At 35.5% G+C, this 17059-nt stretch overlaps 1 protein-coding gene across 1 annotated transcript in view; it reads left to right on the forward strand.

Moving 5' to 3' along the window:
• The window catches only part of LOC111139232 (kinetochore scaffold 1), a 69753-nt gene that overhangs the window by 29282 nt on the left and 23412 nt on the right, over nucleotides 1-17059 (forward strand). Inside the window, exons 8-13 of the mRNA XM_022491443.1 lie at nucleotides 2412-2449; nucleotides 5379-5431; nucleotides 6246-11306; nucleotides 13301-13439; nucleotides 14029-14096; nucleotides 14712-14810. Of these exons, the coding sequence (XP_022347151.1) occupies nucleotides 2412-2449; nucleotides 5379-5431; nucleotides 6246-11306; nucleotides 13301-13439; nucleotides 14029-14096; nucleotides 14712-14810 (5458 nt within the window). The remainder of the gene's footprint in view (nucleotides 1-2411; nucleotides 2450-5378; nucleotides 5432-6245; nucleotides 11307-13300; nucleotides 13440-14028; nucleotides 14097-14711; nucleotides 14811-17059) is intronic.

A 17059-nucleotide genomic window follows, 5' to 3' on the forward strand; every position in this document is an offset into this window, starting at 1 on the left:
GACTAAGCCACCCAGGCACCCCAAATGCAATGTTTTCTAAATTAATAGTCTTTTTAAAAAATTTCAGTGACCCTTTTGTGGAATACTTAGGATTAATTTAGAAAACAGATTCTTTGCAGAATTTAATATGCAGCTATCTCTGGTTAAGTGTGTGCATTATATAGCTTATCCTTTTAACACAATGATGAAACACTCTACTTTCACAAAAAATTCCTTAAATACAAGTTAGTACAAAACAATAAACCAAGTTTTCAGTTTTTTTTCATTAGTTTTTCTTATTATATTAATATATAGAAAAATAAATACCGGGGCGCCTAGGAGCAGGGAGCCCAATGTGGGCCTTGATCCCAAGACCCTGGGATAGAGCCCCTCATTGGGTTCCCTGATCAGCAGGGAGCCTGGGTCTCCCTCTCCCATTCTCCCTGCTTTTGTTCCCACTCTTGCTGTCTCTCTCTTTCTGTCAAAAAAATAAATAAAATCTTAAAAAAAAAAAAAAAGGCAAAATAATCCAAACATTTATCAACTGGTGAATGGATAAATAAGACATATACCCACAAAAATTATTATCAGCAATAAAAAGTAATAAATAGTTGATACATGCAACAACAAGGTTGGGTCTGAAAAACATTATGCTAAGTATAAAAAAAAAAAAAAGCCAGGTACAAAAGACCACATATTATATAATTCCGTTTATATGAAATATCCAGAAAAGAAAGCTATAGTCAAGAAGTAGATTAGTGGGGCGCCTGGGTGGCTCAGTGGGTTAAAGCCTCTGCCTTCGGTTCGGGTCGTGGTCCTGGGGTCCTGGGATCAAGCTCCATATCGGGCTCTCTGCTCAGTGGGGAGCCTGCTTCCTCCTCTCTCTCTCTGCCTCCCTCTCTGCCTACTTGTGATCTCTCTCTGTCAAATAAACAAATAAAATCTTTAAAAAAAAAAAAAAAGAAAAATAAATACCAATTGCTCTTAAACAAATGGAAAGATGCTTATTTTCATTCATCATAAGAGAAATACAAAGTTAGGTTATTATTGAGATATAGTTTTTCATCTAATCAATTAAGAATATAGGTAAGGGACACCTGGGTGGTTCAAACCATTAAGCCTCTGACTTAAGGTCAAGTCATGATCACAGGGTCCAGGGATCTAGCTCCATAGTCAGCTCTCAACAGGGGGTCTGCTTCTCCCTCTTCTTCTGCCCCTCCCCCTGTTTGTACACTCCATCTTTTTCTCAAATAAATAAATAGAACTTAAAAAAAAAAGAATATAGGTAAAAAGTCACTCATTGCTAGTGGATATAAATTGAAGAAGGCTGTTGGCAGTATCATTCAAAATTTCAAATACACATGCCCTTTGATCAGTAATTTCACATCCAGGAATTTATTTCAAGATACTTATAAATGTTTAAAATGATGAACATATAAGGTTATTCACTGCAGTGTTAATTGTAATAGCAAAGGATGTACGGGCACCTGAGTGGCTCAGTCAGTTAAGGGTCTGCCTTTGGCTCAGGTATGATCCCAGGGTCCTGGAATTGAGTCGCACTTAGGGCTCCCTGCTGCTTTGCCTGCTTGTGCTCCTCTCTCTCTCTGTCAAATAAATAAAATCTTTAAAAAAAATAGCAAATGATGTAAAAGATCCTAATGATCTCTCAATAAGGGACTGGTTAAATAAATTATAAATTTTCCATGTAATGGACTACTGTTGAGCTGGAAAAAATATTCTTTTTATATACTGATTCAGAAAATTCTGTGAGGAGCTTAGGCTCCTCACAGTTAACCACAACTGAATGTAGAGCCCAGCATGGGGCTTAAACTCAACAACCTTGAGATCAAGACCTGAGCTGAGATCGAGTCGGATGCTTAACCGATTAAGCCATTCAGCAGCCCTGATAATTTTAGATGTCTTTGCAGAAACTTAAATGTATATCCAAGTGCATATTTATCTTTAGTTTTTGTTCTTAACAAGACAAAAATGAGAACACCTAATGTCTTATAGCACTTTCTATGTTGTTACATATAGATATACTTCAGTTTTTCATAACTTGTTAAATGTTTGCATCAACATTCAGTCAGCTCCTTGATGATGGATATTTGGGTTGTTTTCTTTTATTTGCTTTTTTTAAAGGCTAAACCTCTAGAAAATGAATTGCTTTGTAGGTTGTTCTTTTAAAAAAAGCATATTTTAAGCATTTTTTATAGTACCTTGAAATTGACAAAACCTTAAGACCAATCTGAAAAGGGTCCTTTAACTGCCTTGTAATTTTTTCTGCCAGAGTTAGATGAGTCTTTTTACAGATGTCCTATTTTTCTGCCAGTTAGTCTATGAAGACCTTTCACCTTCCCTACTCTTTCAAATGTTGTGATTCTTGGTAATTCTTTGGGGTATAGATTTTTAAAATACTTTTTAATTTTTAGGAGTAAGAATCCAGAAGATAACTACTGTGAGATTACTGGTGAGTATGACCAGAATACTTTTCTTACCACATAACTTTCTCTTCAGCCAAATTTCATACAAAGTAATGTGTAAAAGAACTATGGAAAAAGTGTAAATAGCTCTGTTCTTTATACAAAATCTTCAGTATGAAATTTCACAAACTTACTATTATTTCTGCCAGACCTGCTGTTCTACTTGTTTTCTTTATTTTGGATTCCCAGTCATTCATTCACTCAAGTCAGAAATAAAGTCATTTTTGAACTTTTTTCTCATTCCCCATATCCATTTGTCTTTACTCTCTATTCTTTGTCTTAAATATCTTACAAATCTTTTATCTCCTCTCCATTCCTTCTGCCACTGTTTGAGTTCAAATCTTTATTATTCATTATTCTTTCATAGGCTATTATATTTAGTTTCTTATCCCTATAATCCATTCTACATATTTCTAAATCTGATATTACCTCCCAACTTAAAATTATTCAATGACACTTTTTTCCTTACAGGATAAAACCCACATTCTTTGGCATAGATTTTGAAAGCTCTTTAAAAATTTGACTTGACTTCTCCCACCTTATCTCTTGTCCTTTATAGATATCTTATTCTATCCCATGAGGAAGTATTTATAGATCCCCATGTCGACTTTTTTTTGGTATCCATTTGTAAATGCTGTTTTTTCTCTCTGAGGTGTCCTTCCTACTCCACATTGCCTATCAATCTTCTCATTTTTCACCTAACCTAGTTTTTCACGTGCGTAACCTCGGTACTATTCAGTGTAGCCAGTCCAGGGTGCCTGGAGCTGTTGGTGGAGCATGCAACTCCTGATCTCAGGGTTGTGAGTTTGAGCCCCACATTGGGTGTAGAGATTACTTAAAAATAAAATCTTAACAAAATCAAAAACAAAAACAAAGTAGCTAGTCCACAAACTGTTATAATCCATGACAGAAAAGGAGCTTATGCTAGAATATAAGTCAACTATGGCAGTAAGCTACTGTTTAGTTATCTGACATTTTTTTCATAGCAAAGCTTTCTTGATGAAGGAAATATCACATAATTTACATTGGCTATGGTCTCCTTATTTCTTCATGAACTGGTAACAAGCAGTTCACAGACTGGCACCACAAATCATCAAGTTGTACTGGCTTAAATGGAGCCTTTTCTGACAAAACCAAGGAGTCATTCTGTCCTGTAATGTTATAATACCCCTTTTATTTCTCAGTCTTTTGTAGAATTTATCACATTGTGTTTACTTCTGGCTCTTTAATTGAACTAGGAACTCTGAATCCAGAAATTTTGTCTGTTCTTTGTGGTGTAGTAGGGAGTTGAGTTTTGAGGCACATAATAGGTACTGAGTAAGTATTTGTTGAATAAATGAATGAAAGTTTATTATATAAGTAAGATTTTTAACAAAAGACCTATAATTACTTCGTCATATTCGTCAAGATTGTCATTAACTCTTTAAAATGTTCCGAAGATTTTTGTGCTGAGCACTGGGTGTTATATGGAAGTGTTGAATCACTGTATTGTACATGTGAAACTAATATTATGCTGTTAAAGAAATGGAATTTAAATAAAAACTTTTTTAAATGTTTTAGAGATTTGCCTTAATAAGTAAGTATTATAAAATGTATTTCCTGTTTTATTGCAGCATCTTCAGTCCCTTCTTTATTTCCAAAGTCCATCCATTACCTAAATCTTTATATTTCAGTTCTAAAGTATCCTGAGTCTATCCTTTATTTTCTTTCTCATTTTCTTTTTCCCAAACAGAAATTCTCTTCCTGTTTGTATCTGCATTATTCCAGCAGCTCCTCATTGGTTCATCTTCTCTTAAATCTACTTTTTTCCTCCTTCTCTGGAGTTATTTTTATAAAATGCACATCTCATCACGGTGACATCTGGATTCTTTAAGATAGAATAAAAGATGCTTCAAAATCTTACTTTAACGTTTCAGTCTCATGAATTGGTACTCTTTACCATGTAACCTATACTATCTAGGGAATAAAAATAAAGAAGTAAAGGGGTAAAAAAGTAGTCCAAACTTTCCACCTTTAAAATTCCCCCTTTAAAATCACCACATCCTAAAAATATTTCAGTCACATAGGGAATACGGTAATCACAGATCTCTCTGTCCCTAAAATGGGACAATTATAAGTTGTTGTTGTTGTTGTTTAAGATTTATTTAGGGGCACCTGGGTGGCTCACTTGGTAAAATGTCTGACTTTGGCTCAGATCATGATCTCAAGATCTGTGATCAAGCCCCACATCAGCCTCCATGCTCAGTAGGGACTGCTTCTCTCCCTCTTCCTCTGCCCCTCCCCTTGCTTGTGCGCTCTCTCTCTCTCTCTCTCTCTCAAATAAAGTCTTTTTTAAAAAAATAAAATATTTAAGAGAGAGAGAGGACATGGGGTAAAAGGCAGAGGGAGAAGGAGAGAAGCAGACTCCCCACAGTATGTGGAGCCCAGTGCAGGGCTTGATCTCAAGACCCTGAGATTAGGACCTGAGCCAAAATCAAGAGTTGGTGATTTAACCATCTGAGCCACCCAGGTACCCCAAGGGTCAATCAGAAGTCTTAATGAAGTTTAATACTTAAGTCCTTATGAAGGGCTTATTAACTGATAAAACTTCAATAAATAGGGCGCCTGGGTGGCTCAGTTGGTTAAGCAACTGCCTTGGGCTCAGGTCATGATCCTGGAGTCCTGGGATCGAGTCCCACATCGGGCTCCCTGCTTAGCAGGTAGTCTGCTTCTCCTGCTGACCTCTCTCCTCTCATGCTCTCTCTCTCTCATTCTGTCTTTCTCTCTCAAATAAATAAAATCTTTAAAAAAAAGATATTATTAAAATAAACTTCATAAATACTCATAAATGATGAACAATATAAGGAAAGAAAAATCAGGCTCTTGGTGATATATTTTTTTTGTTATTGACTGTAGTTTTTTCCTCTTTTTCAATAGGGATGAACACATTGCTTTGTGCTCCCATTCAGACCCAGATGCAACAGAGAGAGGTATGAGTTCATGCATATGCCTTTTATTTTATTCTCCCTTATAGTTAACACACAAAAAATTTAGTAGTTGTGGCATGATTTAGGAATTACTTACTCAAGTAGACCAGCATAGACTGGAAAACTTCCTACCTTTTCAGTTAAATTAAGGACAGTTCAATCATTGCCAGTTTAAATAATAGGGAAATATATTAATTATATCAGAACTTGTCAAACTGTAATGGGCATATGCAGGATTTTCTTAAAATATGGTTTCTTTTTCAGTATATCTAGGGGAGGCCCTGAGATTCTATACTTCTAACAATCTCCTGTTGATACTAGTGCACTAGGTCACAGACCATACTTTGAGTAGCAAGGAGTTAGACTGTTTCCTTACAAATAAAGCCACTGCATTAAGATTCAAAGAGAACCCAACTTCCAAGAGTAGAGTGTACTATAAATTAGCCATCATGCTCTTAGCCCTTTCTAAGTCTATTTTACTTAGAATGAGAATGACCTATCTAATATAGTAATTAGAGTTTTCATTATAGTTACATTTGATATTGTCAGTCTTTTTCATTTTTAGTCATTCTAGTTGGTGTATAATTAACCTTGATCTTTTATTTGTTGAAAAAAACTGAAAGCATTTACAAACTTTGAAAAAAAATGTAATAACAAATTACATGCTACATACCACACCACTGTTTCAAACAAACCAGTGTATAATGAAACCATCATTGAGGATTATTTATATAGTACTATATATAGTACATATTATAAAATACCTTTCTAAAAGGTTGCATTTGATCTGATCTCCTATATTTTGCTTTCATTATAGATTTCAATTACAGAATACAACCATGAAAGGAAACATGCAAATGACCAAACAGTCATCTTTTCGGATGAAAACCAGATGGATCTAACAAGAAGTCACACCGTAATGATTAACAAAGGCCTTTTAGATTGTACTACAAGTGAAAAGTCCACTAAGATAGATACTACATCATTTCTGGCTAACTTAAAGCTCCATACTAAGGATTCAAGAATGAAAAAAGAATTAAATTTTTCCATGGATCAAAGCACTTCTTCAGAAAAGAAAATAAATTTTAATGACTTCATAAAAAGATTGAAAACAGGAAAATCTAATGCTTTTCCTACAGGACCTGATAAAGAAAATTTTGAGATATCTGTTCATCCCAAAGAATCAAATAGGGCCTCTTCTGTACATCAAATGCATGTGTCTCTTAAGGTAGATGAAAATAGTAATAATATGACTAGAACCTTTAGAGAACAAGATGATGGGATGAATTTCACCCAGTGTCATACAGCCAATATTCAGACTTTAGTTCCCACATCCACTGAGGCCAGCTTAAGGGAATTTAAAGGTGATGATATTACAATTTATGGCAATGATTTTATGGACTTGACAACTAATCACACTATACAGAATTTACCCTCAGCAGATAATTTATCTAATATAGAAAATCAAACTCAAAATGTCATGATGGAAGTTATGACAGATTATGGAACTGAAGATCCAGAAAAGAAGACAGTCTTTAAGAATAAACCAAATGCTGCTTTTCAAGACCCTTCTTTAAACCCTAATGGTGAAATACATATTACCAAAAGTCGTATTACAGAAACTCACATAGTCACACAGACTTCTAACCAAGATGCCAGCACTTTGGCCATAATCCCAGGATCTATATGTTCCAGCTCAGCTACTCAAGATTATAAGACATTTTTCTGTTCTAGTAGTAATGATGCCATGGAACTGACCAAGTGTCTCTCAGGTATGAGAGAAGTGAAGAATTTGCTGAAGAATGATAGTAATTATTCTAAAACTTATCCCAATCCAGATGCCATCTCTCTTCTCACAGAGAAAACTATTTATTCAGGAATGGATAACATGGACATTACCAGGAGTCATACAGTTGTGATAGATAATCAGATTTTTAAAGAAGATCACACAAATACACAGAGAGCAGACACACCAATATCTGAAAAAGAAATGATGCTCCAAAATCTCATAAGCAGGTCAGAGGATGGGGAAATGAATATAAATTGTAGCTCAGTTCCTCATGTACCTAAGGGAAGATTACAGCAGAGCCTGGCAAATTCTTTGTCTATTTTATTGACTGGCAAAAAGACTGAAATTTTCGCAGGTGAAGATATGGATTTGACTAAAAATCATACAGCTAACTTGGGAAGTCAATCTCCTCTTGTATCTTGCAATCTAATATCTGAGAATACTAGTAAATTTCACTCTCACAGCAAAAGCCCTTCAGATGAATGGAAAGAAATGACCAAAAGTCATATTGAACCATCCCAACAGCCAGACATAATATCTAAAAACATTCCAACTGACACCTGGAGTAAAGAAAAAGATCAAGTTTTAAAGACTGCACCCTATCTTGGTAAAGATTCTCCTCAGTCAGCTGATATTAATCAAGACATAGCAACAAGCCACAGAAATCTTGAGAAACAAATAGAACTGGGAAATAATAGAAATATAGTTTCATGTGAGGCATCTTTGTTTCCTACCACAGAGCCACTATTTTCATTAGAAGAACAGTCTACCGTGAAAAATCACAATATTGCTGTTAACAGTTACACAGTGAAATCTGTATCGGGCCAGAATTCTAAACTGCCTGAGCCACTGAGGAAAAGTGTAGGCAATCCCACACCTGACTGTTCCCATAACAAGACAATTATTTGTTCAGAGGAGGAACAAAATATGGATCTAACCAAGAGTCACACTATTGTCATTGGATTTGGTCCTTCTGAAGTACAAGAATTGGGTAAGACTAATTTAGAAAATACTAACTGCCAGCTAACAACAGTAGACAGAAAGATAGCTGTAAATGTTGAAAAATGTAATAAAAGTCCTACAGAAAAAACTGGAGTATTTGTTTCTAATGATAATATAGACATTTTAGAAGACAAAAGCATTCAAAAACTTGGATTTCTGAATGAAAATCAAGATGTCAAAATTTATGGAAGAAAAAGTGTTGGCAGGCAAAAAGTTAATAAGACTATTGTATTTTCAGAAGGTGATGAGAATGATATGGATATCACCAAGAGTTATACAGTGGAAATAAATCATAAAGCTTTATTATATGAACAAGATTCCCATTTGACAGAAACTTCTAAAACTGTTTTGTATACATGTGGGCAAGATGACATGGAAGTCACTAAAAGTCACACAACTGCCTTAGAATGTAAAACTGGCTCACCAGATAAAATAACCACTAGGCCTATAGAAAAAACTGTAATGTTTATAGATAATTACAATGAGCTGGAAATGACAAAGTCCCACACTGTTTTCATTGACTACCAAGCAAAGGAGAGGACTGTGCTTACAGACAGACTTGACTTTGAAGTATCCAAAAGGAATAGCCTAGAAAAGCCAAAAGTGTCACCTGCTTCTACTGAGGAGAATGTTTCCTTTCCAGAGAATGGTGAAAGTGACCATTCAGCAGCAAAAGTCAATGAGCTAACACTAGCAAGGGGATGGTCTAACAATGGTCCTGTAGAGAAAGCTGTAGGATTTATAGCTGGTGATCATATGGAAGTGTCTAAATCAAGCTTTTGGGAAAATAATGAAGATGTACAGAAGCCTGAATTTCTGAATGAAACTATAGCAGGCAAAAGTCAGAGAAGGAAGAGCCTTAGACTAAAAAATAACAAGACTGCTGCATTTTCTAAAAATGATAAAAATGATATGGATATCACCCATAGCTATACAGTAGAAATAAACAAAACTGCCCTGGAAGATAGAGAGAATTCCCATTTGGTACCTTTGGCAGGAGATTCTAAAACTGTTTTGTATACATGTGGGCAGGATGACATGGAGATGACTAGAAGTCACACAACTGCCTTAGAATGTAAAACTGTCTCACCAGTTAAAATAACTACCAGGCCGATAGAAAAAACTGTAATGTTTGTAGATAATCACAGTGATCTGGATGTCACCAAGTCCCATACTGTTTTCATTGATTGTCAAGACACGGAGAAAGTTCTTCAAGAGTACCCTAAATTTGGAATAGCTAATGGAAAAATCTTGGGTATTTCTTTTCATAATGATGGTAGCTCTGTTCAAGAAAACATTGAAAAACAAGCACTGGCGGTAGAAAACAAAATTGTTCTTTACACTAAGCAAAAGCATCATGTGATACCTTCTGTTCCTACTAATACATTGTCTGGGGGTCAAAGTGAGTTAGAAATTATCAAATTCAAAAGCACTGTGGATGAAGAGGTCATGGGGAGTGTTGTAGACCAGGCCTGTACACTGGAAAAAGCCAAAATTGGAAGCTGTCAGTTAAATAGTACAGAAAAAAGAAATAAGGATTTTACAAATAGTCATGCAACTGCTATGTGTGGATCCAGTGATAATTATTCCCATTTACAAAATGCTATTTCCTGTTTTGATAATTTGGAGGGGAATGCCATGACCTTAGGTGATAAAGATGAGAAGACCAGTAATTGTCCAGTGCAAAATGACCTTACTTATGTAAACAATTTAGCCAATGAATATTACTTGAAATCTAAGGGACTACCTCTCTCTGCTTCTTGTTCTTTGTTAGAAAAGGAAAAAGTGACTCGAACCACTATCAAAGGACAGCCAGACTGTGTTAAAACAGTGCTCAAAGATCAAGATCTGATTAAGGAGCCCCCAAATTTAATAGCTAATCAGACTTTACTACCTAGTCAAGATCTGGGGGAGATAACTAAACCTAATTCAAAACGAGTATCTTTTAAACTCCCAGAAGATCAAATGGAGGGCTTTGTTGATATGCCAGAACATAATTTAAAGATGACCTTTGTTGATGATGTTTGTGTTACTTCTCAGCCTCATCTCTCAAGCCAGCTACCTCTATTACCTCAACAAAGACAGATAATTGTGAATAAAGATGAAATGATATCATCTCATGCTGGAAATAAGAATTTAAATATTGTCACAGAAAATTCCTCTGTACCTACATGTGAAAATGAGTCCAAAATGCTCAATAATGACCAACAGTTTACTATACCCTGTAAAAAAGAGCCGAGGAAGAATATTCAGGCAGCTAAATGTAATACAGATTTCCACAGTAATTCAGACTTGCCTAAGCAAGTTATTCAAACTCATGCTAATTCTAGAGAAGCATTGGATCCTGCAATTGCATCTAATACTGCAAGTTTTAGTAGTGTCAGATCTAATCTGAATAATTTGAATGGAAAACCTGAAGAATTTTTAAATTTCCAAACTCCTCATGTACCACCTTCCCCAGAACAATTACTTGGGTTAACAAATAAGGCACACAATCATATGAGTATAGTGCAAGCTACAGAAATACATAGTATTAACACAATGCCCAGCAATGTTGAAGATGATAGAGATGAAGAAAGTAAAATTTCTCATAATGGAACTGAAACTAACTCTGTACCACTCACGACAGTTGTAAAAGATAAAGTGAGGCGATGTTCCCTGGGAATATTTTTGCCCAGATTGCCAAACAAGAGAAATTGTAGTGTCACTGGTATTAATGACCTGAAGCAGTTTCAAGCAGACGCAACTGATTTAAATCACTTAGAAACTCAACCAGTCTTCAGTAAGGAGTCAAGCATTGAATTTGGTGCAGCTAAACTGACCTTAAGTCCATCTCAATATATAAATGAAGAAAACCTTCCTGCATATCCTGGTGAGATTAATTCCTCAGATTCTATTACCATAGAAACTGAGGAAAAGTCTTCGATTGAGACATATCAAAAAGAGGTTTCACCATCTGAAAATAAAATAAGAGAAATCTGCAATAGCCAAAAAAGAACCTGGATACAAGAAGAGGATGATATGCAGAATGAGAAAAAAATCAGGAAAAGTGAGATTAGGTTTAGTTATACTGCACAAGATCAGGAGGTAAGCTCTGTCTTGAACTAAGGAATGTGTTTTTAAGTTATGAGTGTTGAATTTTAATTTTAGTCTTGAATGAGCAGGAATTGATTATTTCCAATTATAGAGCTAGGGAAATATTCCTATTTAGAATGTTAAGGGATTATTTGACTAACAGCTAGACTTAAATCACAAAAAATGAAATTGGAAGTAGTACAAAAATTAATGTAATTGTGCAATCTGTCATTGTGGTTTTGCATTAGGAGAAACTCTCAGCAGGGTATATGTAGTTTGAAAAGTTAAATTCAGTCTAAATATCTGAAGGGTAAAAAAAGCCTTTTTGTTAGACAAACTGCATGAAGAAAAGCTCATCTGAATTTTCTTGGCTTATGAGGATATGTAAAAGCTGAGAGTTCATTTCTTTAGTGGTTGAGAGAATGCCTAGGTCAAGCCCAGTATCTCAAGGTGAAGAAGTGAGAATTTGAATTTATGAAAAGAGGTTATAGATTGTTTTAGAGGTTGAGGGAACATTCATTTGAATAACTTGGAGAGAATAAAACCTGTCATTCAAACTGAGTTTTATAGATGGAGAAATGAAGATTAGAAAGTATCAGAAGGCGGCACCCGGGTGGCTCAGTTAAGTGGCTGCCTTCAGCTCAGGTCATGATCCTAGGATCAAGCCCCATGTCAGGCTCCCTGCTGAGCAGGGAGTCTGCTTCTCCCTCTGCCTCTCCCTACTGCTTATGCCCTCTCTCTCAAAAATAAATAAATAAAATCTTTTTTTAAAAAGTATCAGAACTTCATAGAAAACAAAATTTAATATGTGAATAAGCTTAGAAAAATATTTCATTAGTTCTGTAATATGAGGTCCTGAGGAAATGGTTCCTCTGTGAAGCTTTGAGAATGTAGTACCAGTGATAGAAAATTTATAACTGAATGGATTATATGAAAATTAGTATTATTTTGTTCAGTAGATATTGAATATCTCCTGTGTCCTAAGTACTGTTTAGGTGCTTGGACTACATCACCAGGAATTTAGAGGGAAAAAAAATCTGTTTTCATGGAGATTACATTCTAACATTTAGACAAAGGTTATATTGTCCTCAAAAACATATGTAAGTAGGTAGATGAAAATGGCATTTAAGGCTGTAAAGTCATGGTTAAAATGATAAAAGCAGGACCACATCACTTATTTGACATCAGCCAAAGGAGTCTTAGTCACCTGGGGAAAAAGTCTAAAACCTGGAAATAAGTTTCTTTGTTGCTGTAGCCAGAGTCACTATGAATAGCCAATATTCTATGCTAGTTTATTTCAATGTGGTAGTCGTGACCCTAGTGACTAGTAGTTGAATAATGGAATAGGTCAACGTTTGGCAACTCATAGGATCTGGCTTTAACTTAGACACATCTGAGAAACAATTTGCTTATACAGTATAATGTACAAGCTGATTTCTATATATTTCTATAGATTCTTTTTTTATTTTTTATTTATTTTTTATTTTTTTATTTGACAGAGAGAGATCACAAGTAGTCAGAGAGGCAGGCAGAGAAAGAGAGAGGAGGAAGCAGGCTCCCCGCTGAGCAGAGAGCCCGATACTGGACTCAATCCCAGGACCCTGAGATCATGACCTGAGCCAAAGGCGGAGGCTTAACCCACTGAGCCACCCAGGCACCCTGTTTCTATAGATTCTTAAATAAAATTACTTTGAACTCTAGGGGCACCTGTTTAGCTCAGTCAGAGGAGTATGTGACTCTTGATCTCAGGGTTGTGAATTTGAGCCCCATGTTAGGTGTAGAGATTACTAAGAAAAATAAACTTTAAAAAAATTAAAATAAAATTACTTTGAACTCTAAAGGCCTGATAAATTGCTTATTACTTATTCTAATTTGTTACTAAGATATTTCATATGATTGTAGATAAATTTTATGAAGTAGTCCTTGTTAGTGTTCAACAAACAATTATTATAAGTGTAGAGAGTCATAACTTTAGGCTGATGATGTTCCTTAACTGATAATTTCAGGTTTTTGATCACCATGCTGAAGGGGATATAGATAAAAATGCTAACAGTGTTTTGATAAAAAGCCTGAGCAGGACACCATCTAGTTGCAGCAGTTCTCTTGATTCAATCAAGGCCGATGGGACCTCTCTCGACTTCAGCAGTAAGATCTTCATGAAGACTAAATAATAGAAGTCATCTGCTTAATTGACAATAATAAATGTATTTCAATTCAGAAGATATTTGAAATTTATTTAAGCTTTTTGGGAGTTATACATAGTTGATGAGTAAAATAATTTTAGTTTATTTTTAATGTTTAGTTATTTTAATAAATTGAGAAGTGATAGACCATAAAGGGTAATTTTCTTAAGAAGCTTATAATTAGGGGTGCGTGGGTGGCTCAGTTGGTGAAGCATCTGCCTTCAGCTCGGGTCATGATGCTGGGATCCTGGGATTGAGTCCTGCGTTGGGCTCCCTGCTTGGCTGGGAGCCTGCCACTTCTGCTTGTGCGCTCTCTCTCTCACTCTCTGTCAAATAAGTAAGCAAAATCTTTTAAAACAAGCTTATAATTAGTGGAAAAATATTGGATGGGATCTTAAAACAATAGTATACTTTGCCCTATAAATGACTCTTCCCAAAAAGATCCTAGTCGATAACTTTAAGAACATGAACCACACATAAATCTGAATGAAAATTAAAATTAAGCTTACACTTTAATTTTGACTTATCACCTGGATTTGCTTTACTTCTAGCACAGCACAATAGTCAAATGGAATCACAGTTTCTCAGAGACACTATTTGTGAAGAGAGCTTGAAGGAGGTATGTTAAACTATTTCTCATTTCTAATGCAACTATAGTCCCTGTTTTGTTTTCCAATTTTTTATTGTTGTTTGTTTTCAATTTTTAAATTTTTTTAAAATTATGAAATATTCGGGGCGCCTGGGTGGCTCAGTGGGTTGAGCCCCTGCCTTCAGCTTGGGTCATGATCTCAGGGTCCTGGGATCGAGCCCTGCATTGGGCTCTCTGCTCAGTGGGGAGCCTGCTTACCCCCTCTGTCTCTGACTGCCTCTGCAAGTACTTGTGATCTCTGTCAAATAAATAAATAAAATCTTTTAAAGAATTTTTAAAAATTATGAAATATTCAACTATACAGAAAATTAGCTTTTTTGTTAAGGACCCAGCATGATGATTGATTATAGGGAGTAGAAACCACAATTAGAAGACCTGTGTTTTGTTGTTTGTTCCCAATTCTGTTGTCACTGAATAACCTTAAGAAATAATACTAAATAAAATCTGTTCATGTATAACTTACAAATATTTGGATATTTCCACTAACGTATGCAAAATACTATACACTATTTAGAAGCAAAATGGGCTGGTTATAATCAAAATGACCTCACCTTGAATATTGTGCAAACTTTTTTCTTTCCTCAGAAACTGAAAGATGGGAAAATTACATTAAAGGAGTTCTTTATACTTCTTCAGGTCCACATTTTGATACAGAAACCTCGACAGAGCAATCTCCCAGCCAAAGTAAGTGCAGTTTCTTGGCAAAATAGTTATCTCAGTTAAGATGTATTATACTTGTTTATTAAAGTATAAAAGCATCAAAACAAGTGTTTATTCAAAAATAGAAAAATAATCTAAGGAAGCATATTTTCTTGCAGGAAGTTTTTCTATAGTAAGTGCATTGTGGTTAGCATAAAAATTGTTTTTGCGGGGGACACCTGGATTCAACTCTAACATCTGACTCTTGATCTCAGCTGAGGTCTTGATCTCAGGGTTATGAGTTCAAGCCTTGTGTTGGGACTCCAGCATAGAGCCTTCTTAAAGACAAAGAAATTAGAGGGTTTTTTGCTAATATAGACTTTTATAAGGTAAATTTTTATTTTTTTCTCTTTCCTTGCCATGTATTTTGTCTTTGATACTTTTTCCTGAACATATGCTTTTTCCCCACTATATAAAAATCCAAATACAGAAGAAGGTTTTAATAAACATTTTTCAAAATCAAAACTATGTGAGGTTATATAATATTTGAGTTGTACAATCAACAAATTCATTTAAAAGATATGTAGAAAAATTTGTGTCAGTTAATAGGGATATGTTTTTCTCTTAAGTCTGTCAAACATTTACAAAAATTAATTATGCCCTTGGCCACAAAGAAAACATTAACAAATAGAAAAAAATGGAAATTTTAGGGACAACATCATCTGATTTTAATCCAATAAAATTAGAATGAATAAAAGGACTATAACATTCTTAACTCCTTGGAATTTAAGAAATACACTTGTAGATAACTCTGAGATCAGAGATGAAATCAAGACTGTTAAGAAATCAAAGTAAAGGGAGCGCCTGGGTGGCTCAGTGGGTTAAGCCGCTGCCTTCGGCTCAGGTCATGATCTCAGGGTCCTGGGATCGAGTCCCGCATCGGGCTCTCTGCTCAGCGGGGAGCCTGCTTCCCTCTCTCTCTCTGCCTGCTTCTCTGTCTACTTGTGATCTCTGTCTGTCAAATAAATAAATAAAATCTTTAAAAAAAAAAAAGAAATCAAAGTAAAGGAGAATATTTAATACCAAACATATGAGACACACAGCAAAAATTATACTTAGCAGGAAATTAAAAACCTTAGATAACGTTGTTATTATAGAAGAGAATCTAAAAACAAAGGAATTTTTAATGCTCACTTTAAGAAATTAGAAAAATGAATAATAAAACCCATTAGGGGCGCCTGGGTGGCTCAGTGGGTTAAGCCTCTGCCTTTGGCTCAGGTCATGATCTCAGGTTCCTGGGATCAAGCTCCGCGTCGGGCTCTCTGCTTGGCGGGGAGCCTGCTTCCTCCTCTCTCTCACTGCCTACCTCTGCCTACTTGTGAGCTCTGTCTGTCAAATAAATAAAATCTTAAAAATAAATAAATAAATAAAATAAAATAAAACCCATTAAAAAAGCAAGAAGACAGGGGGCGCCTGGGTGGCTCATTGGGTTAAGCCTCTGCCTTCAGCTTCAGGTCATGGTCTCAGGGTCCTGGGATCAAGCCCCACATTGCGGGGGGATCCTCTGCTCAGCAGAGAGCCTGCTTCCCCCCTCTCTCTGCCTGCCTGTCTGCCTACTTGTGATCTCTCTCTCTCTGTTAAATAAATAAATAAAATCTTAAAAAAAAAAAAAAGCAAGAAGGCAGAATTAATACAAATAAATGGTAAAGCTAATGAAACAGGAAACAAAAATTAGTAGAAAGAACAGCAAATCCAAAAGCTGGTACTTTGAAAAGACAATAAAATAAGAAAACCCTTAAAGAGGGCGCCTGGGTGGCTCAGTGGGTTAAGCCGCTGCCTTCGGCTCAGGTCATGATCTCAGGGTCCTGGGATCCAGTCCCGCATCGGGTTCTCTGCTCAGCAGGGAGCCTGCTTCCCTCTCTCTCTCTGCCTGCCTCTCTACTTGTGATCTCTCTGTCAAATAAATAAATAAAATCTTAAAAAAAAAAAAAAAGAAAACCCTTAAAGAGCATAATTAAGAAAACAGAGAAGGCTAAAATATAGATGGTTAGGAAAGAAGACATGTCCAGAGAGTAAAAGAATTTTTTTAATCCATCAACTCGACAACAAATTTTAAGACCTAGATGATTTTTTAGCAAAATATAAATTACCAAAGTTAACCTAAAAACTGGAAAACTTTTATTATCATTGAAAATTTTATTTTGTAATTTGTCTTAAAATAATCACTAGATCCAAATGAGTTCTAGCTAACTTTTAAAGAATGGACCTACACGATGGCACCTGGCTGGTTCAGT

Source organism: Enhydra lutris, unplaced genomic scaffold (assembly GCF_002288905.1).
Source record: "Enhydra lutris kenyoni isolate GAN:26980312 unplaced genomic scaffold, ASM228890v2 scaffoldscaffold4, whole genome shotgun sequence".
NCBI classification, from domain to species: Eukaryota; Metazoa; Chordata; class Mammalia; order Carnivora; family Mustelidae; genus Enhydra; species Enhydra lutris.